Source organism: Sinocyclocheilus grahami, unplaced genomic scaffold, assembly GCF_001515645.1.
Source record: "Sinocyclocheilus grahami isolate Dianchi unplaced genomic scaffold, SAMN03320097.WGS_v1.1 scaffold106.1, whole genome shotgun sequence".
Taxonomy (NCBI): Eukaryota; Metazoa; Chordata; class Actinopteri; order Cypriniformes; family Cyprinidae; genus Sinocyclocheilus; species Sinocyclocheilus grahami.
Genome location: NW_015505285.1, coordinates 8012 through 17302, shown reverse-complemented (window position 1 = coordinate 17302; position 9291 = coordinate 8012). Strand labels below are relative to the sequence as shown.

General features: G+C 37.1%; 1 protein-coding gene across 2 annotated transcripts; it reads left to right on the top strand.

Moving 5' to 3' along the window:
- The first annotated feature begins 595 nt into the window (after positions 1–595).
- On the top strand, positions 596–8274 carry LOC107588711 (protein jagged-2-like). Of its 2 annotated transcripts, XM_016276924.1 has the most exons (4): positions 596–626; positions 760–815; positions 1343–1663; positions 8187–8274. In XM_016276924.1, exons 2-4 carry the CDS (start codon positions 765–767, stop codon positions 8253–8255), a joined length of 441 nt encoding a protein of 146 aa, XP_016132410.1. In that variant the 5' UTR covers positions 596–626; positions 760–764; the 3' UTR covers positions 8256–8274. The 2 variants fall into 2 exon arrangements, with proteins under 2 accessions (XP_016132410.1, XP_016132409.1); XM_016276923.1 differs by lacking the exon at positions 596–626 and having other exon boundaries at positions 629–815.
- Positions 8275–9291: the final 1017 nt, after the last annotated feature.

Here is a 9291-nt window from a genome sequence, read left to right as displayed (position 1 = left end):
ATAAATACAATTTAAAAAGCATGCAAAAAGCCAGGACTAGATAAGGCCAAAGAGTGAATGACAGTCTTTTTTATTGAAGTTTTCAGGAGGAAACCTAATAATACTGTACCTTATTCATAATAATACACTAGAGGGCGCTCTGTATCTGTTAGCCACAATCATTCACCCGTGCCTTGACATGAGTGTAGATTTGGATTGTGAAAGAGTACAAACAGGGCAAAATGCTACCCCAAAAAAACAACAACAAAAAACTTGTGTGTAATAATAAAGTGTGTAATAATCGTTTACAGAATGTCAACATACTTCTAGCAGTAATTATAAAACCATTCAATTGTTAAAAATTTTAGAATCGAAAATTATTCCTGTTGTGAAAGATTACATTTTTTATGTAATAACAGTTTTTGTTGTCGTTTTCAAATCTTTTTCCTTTACTCTACAAACTAAGTCAACAAGCCTGTCAGATCTATCGTTTATAGGAAGGCCCCGCCCTCTGACTATGCGATTGGCTGACGCAGACGTTCTACTACAACTGATGGCTTGTCACTGGTGTATTGAACTGTCAATCAAGCCCGTTCAGACGGCTAGTAGTTAACTGTGAGAGCAGCGCGCTGGAGGAGCGAGTGGATGTATGTGTGTGACTTTCATTTCATCTTCTGGAGGTCTTGCGGAGAAAGGAATCACTTTGAATGGCTGGATTTTTGTGGATAATGATGCATATATGTGTTTTCTTTTTTTAATCATGTCGTATTAACTTCATAGGAGTCATGCATAACTATTTTGGAGCTTGTTTCTTAATTTTGACGTTTTGGACTGAGGTGAGTTAAACTTCCTTATGCCTTTTTAAGTCCACCTTTTTCTTCACTAGTTGTAAAGTCATAGATTAAACAACCGATTTACACTGAACTCAAAATCATTCATTTTTGTCAAATTAGATTTTGGGATTCTTGTCCTAATAGAATTATCCTGCTGTCAGTGGAATCATGTGATCCTTAAACTTTAAAGGCGTTTTAAAACCAGTCCGCGTGCACTGTAATGCACCTACATCGAAACTTTAAGCATTGCCTACATTAATCATACAGTGAAGTGTAGCTATATTTCATTATTGCACAAACATGTTTATTCATATTTGCTGCGAGTGCACTGGATTGGTATGTTTGCAATACCTGTGTATAACCATGAGATCACTCCTTTAACACAAATGTAAGTCAGTATCCGCTATATTGTGTTCTGCTGCATGTTCTGTCTTGTATTTTAATGGGAGAAAGACAAATTATTCTGTGCAGTCTTACAAAGCCAAACTGTTTGCATTTCATCTTTTAACTGCTGTTAATGTTATTTTTAGGCGTGCCGGTCGTCGGGTTATTTGGAGATCCAGTTGATCAGCGTGGAGAATGACAGGGGTGAGCTCGCGAATGGAAACTGCTGTGACGGCGCACGGAGCGCGCAAAACGGTTTGTGCGATCAGGACGAATGTGACACGTACTTGAGAGTGTGTCTAAAGGAATACCAAGTGGAGGTCACCACGTCTGGCTTATGTACGTACGGCACTGGAAGCTCGAGCGTGGTCGGAGGGAATACGTTTCAGTTGAAAGGATTCAATGGAAACCCAAGCAAGGCCAATGACCTCGGGACCGTTATCATCCCCTTTCAGTTCGCCTGGCCGGTAGGTGTTCACCGATACCCTCTTTCATCAGCCCTTCAACAACAAACAAACCCTTTTTGTGAGCATTTTCTATATAGGCTATTGACACTGTGAAAAAAATGTCTGCTCGATTTTATGAGTTTGAACTCGAATTTTCTTAAGGGTGTCAAAACTTAACACTGCTAGTTGTAACTTTGATTTTACTTTAAAAAAAGAATAAGAAAACAAGTAGCTAAACTTAAGGTTGTACATTTTGTACAGTATAAATGTGTTTATCGTAACCATAGAGCTTTTCCTATACTAGCTTTACAATTGAAAACACATTATATGCCCATGTGGCATTTGGGGAGTATCAAATCAAAGCCCCGCTTATGTTAAGAATTTCTTGCTATAGCCTATCACATATTATCCAGCTTAAGGTGGAATCTGTGGAAATGATATCTGGTCTTATTATTAAGTATAAGGCTATCCAAACTGGGTGATATTTCCACTTTAAGCCAGCCTGACGACTTTAAGATTGGTTTGTCTGTCCAATATGGTCTGTTAGCTTATACCAGCTAACAATCAGTCTAGACCAGCTAGAAACCACCTTGTTCCAAAACTTGTTTCCAGCAGATGGTCAAGACGCACAAGTGAACATACAGCTATACTTTGTCTTAACAACACCAACTGGTAACCTACGCTTTAAACACTCATTGCAAAGCAAATGTTTGACTCGGTGGAAAGAGGAGAGCTCGGTGTCACGGTGGTCACTGGCGTTAATCGTAGAGATGATGAGTAGAGCATCTCCGGTTACGGCGCGCGTTTGGCTGCGCGAGCGGCGGCTGGTGCGTGTCTCTCGCGCGCGCGGAGTGTACAGTTACACGTTTAACTGATGGTGTCGTATTTATAGGACGTAGTGTGTTTTACTTCATGGCTTGCGGACGTGGCTGCAAGAAGTCCATGTATTGTGGAGTTTAGAAGGAAGACGATCAATAGACATCTATCTATCGGTCTATCTATCTCTGATATATATCTTTATCTAACTTTAAAAGCCTTATATAGTGTTTTTAAATGTCTTTTAAATACCCAACCAACATATCTATCTATCTATCTATCTATCTATCTATCTATCTATCTATCTATCTATCTATCTATCTATCTATCTATCTATCTAATGTTGGTCTAGCTGAAAAGTGGCAAAAACCAGCCACCTGACAAGGCTGGTTTAAGTTTCTTATCTTTTTCAGCAGTGAGTCTACAACATTTACAACAAAATAGTTGCTAAAATTGATGTTACTGTAGTAAGAAATAATTCATGAACATGCCACTTTCTCAGCAAATCAACTCTGAGCATGTTAGCCAATTTTTCTTAGTGAAAGAATGTTAATATATGGTCATTAGTGAAGGGCAACAGTCGCATGAGCTCACAGGAATTCTGTTTTGGGCAAAAATGAGATTGCATTTTTTTAAGAAAGGCACGATTTACACAAGACAGAGTTCTTGACTAGAGCTGGCTTGCTCATGGAGTGATATCACAATCAGAGAGATAGAGAAGAGAAAGAGAGGCAGTGGGAGTTGTCTTCACGATCATGTTTCAGATAGCAGCATTGTCGCTAAATAGACCAGAACAGATAGTTTGTAAGATAACGCAAGGCACATTACTGTGGGTAAAACATTTAACTCAAACCACACAGCGCTTACCTCAGTGTGAGTTTGTTGTTGTTTTCTTAACCCTGGTAAATATGTTTTGTAAGTAGTGAAAACGCTGAATCACTGTGTTTGAGTCTTGTTTGGACGTGGTGATAACAGTAGCGCTGTGGTGAGAGCTGCCTGTGTTCTTCTGTTATGTACACATGTCTTTTAAAGTGGCTTTGTTTTTAAACACACAGTAATTGCTCAATTGAAGATAAAATCATGTACACTAATGAGACGCTTTGGGACTGTGCATGATTATTTCCAAATCTCTGAGATGGTTCTTCAGTATTTTTCTTCAGTGTTGATCTTCATCCATTCTGAATCTATCTATCTATCTATCTATCTATCTATCTATCTATCTATCTAATCTATCTATCTATCTATCTATCTATCTATCTATCTATCTATCTATCTATCTATCTATCTGTCTATCTATCTATCTGTCTGTCTATCTGTCTATCTATCTGTCTATCTATCTGTCTTTCTGTCTATCTATCTGTCTGTCTGTCTGTCTATCTATCATCATACCCATAGTTGTTGATTTTCTGTTGTTTCTGGTATGCATAAGAACATCTGTGTTTTTCCATGCACCATATAACATGGTTTAATGTCGGTTTCACAGGTGCAAATTCTACTTTTTGAGTTTAGTTAGGTCTAGACCAGGGTTCCTCAAATCTTGCCCTGGAGGGCCAATGCGCTGCAGAGTTTAGCTCCAACCCTGATCAAACTCAGCTACCTGTGATTTTCTAATGATCCTGAAGGCATTGATTAGCATGCTCAGGTGTGTTTGATTAGGGTTAGAGCTAAACTCTGCAGGAAAGTGGATCTCGTGGGCCAGATTTGAGGCTCCCTGGTCTAGACTGTGTCTCAGAACTGTTATCTGGTCACCTGCCTGCGAATAGATTCATAAGTGCTGTTTAAACAGCTTTGCAGGTGAGTCATTTGAGAAACTGGTTTCACATTCAGCTGGTGAACTTCTGAAGATTCTTCCCTGCTGTAACTCTGTTGAAGTCTGAAGGGAGAGATATTTGCAGTCTTGTGTTAGTACTGGTGAAGACAGCCCATAGTAGGAAGGAAATCCTCCTGCTGGGATGTTTAATAGTTATTTTTGGCACTGGCAAACAACAAAAACAAACACTTGCTAATGTGAATAATCCTCCCATAATGTTTTCTGCAGCATGTGTATGTTTAATGAATGGAAATGATGGTAGACAATATACTGTTGGAAACACAATTGCTTGCATCACTGGACTCGGTGCATCATCAGTGTTATTTAGCTGAACATCAACTAATCTGAAATCTGTCAAGACACTTACATCTGCTGTTGTCCATAGTTTCTTTGTGAATCGGGTGTGCCAGGGGAGGAACGCAGTTTACAGAAGGTGATGTTTATGAGCCTTATAAGTCCTGCTGTGTCTGACGTCCTACAGCTGTGAGATCTTTGATATGCTTCCAGCATACCATCCTTTGTTTTTGGATAAAAATCCCATCCCACTGAGCACACACACACACACCGCAATTATTACACTGCAAAAAATGGCTTATCTTACTTAGTATTTTTGTCTTGTTTCTAGTCAAAATATCTAAAAATTCTTAAATCAAGATACTTTTACTAGATAAGCCAAGTGACTTAAGATATTTAGTCTTGTTTCCAGGGGGAAAAAACTAAATTAAGTGCATTTTGCTTAAAACAAGTAAAATTATCTGCCAGTGGGGTAAGTAAAATATTCTTAAAACAAGAGCATATTACTTAACCCACTGGCAGATAATTTTACTTGTTTTAAGCAAAATGCACTTAATTTAGTTTTTCCTTAAGTCACTTGGCTTATCTAGTAAAAGTATCTTGATTTATTAATTTTTTGATATTTTGACTAGAAACAAGACAAAAATACTAAGTAAGATAAGCCTTACTTAGGACAAGAATTAAAAATAAAATGAAATAAAATAAAACACTAAAATAAGATAAAATAAAATAAAATGAGAATAAATGAATGAATGAATACAGTCTGTTCCATAAAGATATCAAGACTTAAATCTAAACTCTGAATACACAGTTAAGAAAAGAGATCTTCTTACAAACCAAACAGAAATATACAATAGCAATATATCTTTACCAAAGATAACATTAGCTCTTTCTAAAGCAGTCAGTGTATCTGGCTGTTTTGAGATATGGGTCAGGACACTTAAATGACTGTATCTTTGCTGTCATTTCTGTCTCTGTTTTAAATCGCATATATATGTAGACCTGCCAAGATGCAAGGAATATTGATTCCCGTTAAAAGTTTTACTAAAAGAGAGAGGGATGCTAGTGACAGACAAACCTGACTCCTTCATTCTTTACAACTTATGTAACTTTACAGTTATGAGGGCCTAACTAAATGTTCAAACTTTATTTGATCTGCTCTACTCTTTCTATTTATTTCTTTATTTTCAGTTTGTTCCTGTCCTCCTTTCACCCCATCCTGCTTTCTTTAAAGGGGTCATGTGATGTTGCTAAAAAGAACTTTATTTTGTGTATTTGGTGTAATGAAATGTGTTTATGCGGTTTAAGGTTAAAAAAACACATTAATTTCCACATACTGTACATTATTGTTTCTCCTCTATGCCCCGCCTTTCTGAAATGCATCGTTTTTTATAAAGCTCATCAGTCTGAAAAGCGAGGCGTGCTCTGATTGGCTGCTCTGATTGGCCAACTATCCAGTGCGTTGTGATTGGCCGAATACCTCAAGCGTGTGACGGAAATGTCTCGCCCCTTACCATACTGTGATGCCCTGTCAGGCCGGAGCGACGAGACAAAAACATTAAAACCCCTTATAAACGAGGCATTTGTTGCATCCAGTGGGGAAATAATTATGGATTATAATGACTTATACTGTCTTCTTACGCGTTGCGTTGCATCGCGCCCCGTAAACATAAAACCATGTCTGCATTTGTGATCGGAGAAATGACAAACAACAAGTGCTACTCTACACTGCTCAAACCTCGCGTTTGAATCATCAGTGACAAATTCTTTAAATATAAAAAACGTACTTACAGTCTGTGAGTCAGAACAGCTGGCATTGTAGTCTACTCTTCCAGGATCAGGAAACAGTCCTCCATAAAATGCGCTGCACACATCTGAATATTTGGGTTGAAGTGTTCTGGAACAGTGTTGTAAATACAACTTAACCACTGATTTCTGGTCGTGTCCTCTTTTTTGGAAGGCCAAACAAAGTAGTTTCGCTTTCACAACGAAACACACGGCGGGCTAGAGTGAGCGGAGGCCAGCTTGAGTGAGCAGCGGCGGGCGGGCTTGAGAACGGTGTGGCCGGCGGATTCTACAAAGGAGAAACTAAAAAGAAAAACTAAACTAAACTATATAAAAACTAAATAAAAATGTGTTCACAAAATAAAAACTAAACTAAAACTAACAAAAATATTAATGAAACAAATAAAAACTTAACTGAATTTTATAGCAAATTTGAAAACGATATTAAATTAAAACATTTAAAACTATACATTTGAGTGAAAAACATGACCTCTCCCATCTTACAGTCAGTTCACCTCACTCACTGTGAAGTACTGCTGGTTCAGAAACCTTTTGAACCTTTTGAAGTCATTCTGCCCATGCTGTTACTTGACTTGACGTAGCAAACCATTTTCCCATGAAATAAACAAACTAAAGAACACTATTGAAGCACGTGTCTGTGTGAAAAAGTGCATGCATAAGCATCACGCAATCATTTATGAATTGTTGACTGCAGAAGTGACCTGATACACGCTCCTACAAACATCCTTGCACCATCTCATTATTCATCTGGTTTATAACCCAGCTAATCAGTCACCAGACCGTGGGAACCAGGTTATTCACATTGCTGTTATGACTTGCATCCTGTTAAAAAGGCACACACACATATACACACGTTATTAATATGAGGACATTAAATAGATTTCCATTGTTTAATAATGGCAACAAAATAATAGTAATTGAAAAAAAAATCCCTAGATATTATACTTCATGAATAAGATTTTTTTCTTCAAGGATGTCCCCAGATGCCCTTCTAAATGGTTTTGTGAGATTAATGTGAAAAACTCTTTCAGAAAGGAAGTTTTGTTGTTTTATTTGAAACGCATGAGTTCCAAATAGCCGGCATACCAAGTGTTATACTTTCTTTTATTCTCCTCCTTATATTGTCTCAATATAACACTACTGTTCAAAAGTTTAGGGTCAGTAAGATTTTTTTCTTCAATATATTATTATTACTTGTTGTCAGCAAGGATGCATTAAATTGATCAAAGTGACAGTACAGACATTCATAATGTTAAAAAAATCTATTTCAAATAAAATTCTATTCATCAAAGAATCCTGAAAAAATATGACAGTTTCCACTCATTAAGCATTGTTGTTTTCAACATTGATAATTTTAAGAAATGCTTCTTGAGTAGCAAATCAGCATATTAGAATGATTTCTGAAGGACCATTTGACACTGAAGACTGGAGTAATGACTGCTGAAAATAGTAAATTAGAAAGCCATTATTCAAATAAAAAAGCCTTTATTTTAAATTGGAATACTATTTCTGTTTTTACAATATTTTAAATCAAATAAATGTAGCCTTAGTGAGCATAAGATACTTCATTCATAAACATTAAAGAAATCTTACTGACCCCAAACTTTTGAACATTATGTAATAAGAGTCTTTCTTTTATTTTGACTCTGTCGGTAAACTAATATGATGTTTTTTTTATGTCTGTGCTTCTTGTGCCATTGTTTTTTTGTGTGGTATTTTATTGATATTTTGTGTTTGTCTTCAGCATAGACTTTGACTGTGGAGACCTATATGTCTGTGTATATTAGCTAACCAGCTCTTTCTCTCTATCTCCTATAGCGAGCGTACACTCTGATCGTGGAGGCTTGGGACTGGGACAACCAAACGATCCCAGACAGCAGTGAGTAATGATTTCTCAACACCTTGACACACACCACCATGCACTTCTGTGTATGCTCTCTCATCAGTACTGACAATCTCTCTCTTGAGAAAGTTTACATCTACATGTGACACAGAAAGTCAGATTTGACATTTGGCCTTTCACTGTATGAGAAACACACCAGGATATATTACAGCGTAAACATGCTATCTGGAGTGACATACAAGATCTTACAGATAAAGTTCCTCAAGCCAGTGTATAAGGACTGATGTATTAGCCTGGGCTTTGAAGTATGCTGTGTATGTAAAACTCTCCGTAAGTTCTGAAATTCTGAAAGTTTGTTAAAGGGATATTTCACCCTAAATTACCACGATTTACTAACCATCAAGTCATCCTTGGTGTATATGACTTTCTTCTTTTAGATGAATACAATCTAAGTTATATAAAAAAATGTCCTGGATCTTCCAAGCTTTATAATGGCCGTGAAAAGTGGTCAAGATTTTGAAGCAAAATAAAGTGCATAAATCCAACATAAAAAGTGCTCCACTCGGCTCCAAGGGGTTAATACAAGCCTCCTGAAACAAAGTGATTTATAACCTGTAATCTCTAGCTACTGCTAACTGTTTTACACGCATTCATGAGAGAGTGTTGTTCCAGCAGACGACGTAGGATGTAGGCGTAGCGTAAGCGCTGGTGAGAATATGCTAGTCTCGTGAGAACCAAGTTTTGTTTCAAGCAAAGGAAAAGCAGTCTCCTCTTGGCTTATGTTGAAATCCTCTCAAATTTTTCTTTACAAATCCTCGTTTTGTACTTCCAATTTGTGACCGGTGTTTTGTTTTGCTCTCTCATTCCACGTTCGTCACTTCCATGTTTGCTTATGTCCTACATAATCCTCTGGAATGCTACTCTTTAGTAAATGCAAGTACAACAGTTTATGAAGTTTTAAATATGGATATTTGTCTTACACATATGCATCGTTTCGTTCAGAAGGGCTTTATTAACCTTTTTATGATAGAGTTACGCACTTTATTTTGCTTTAAAATCTTAACAACCATTCACTGCTGT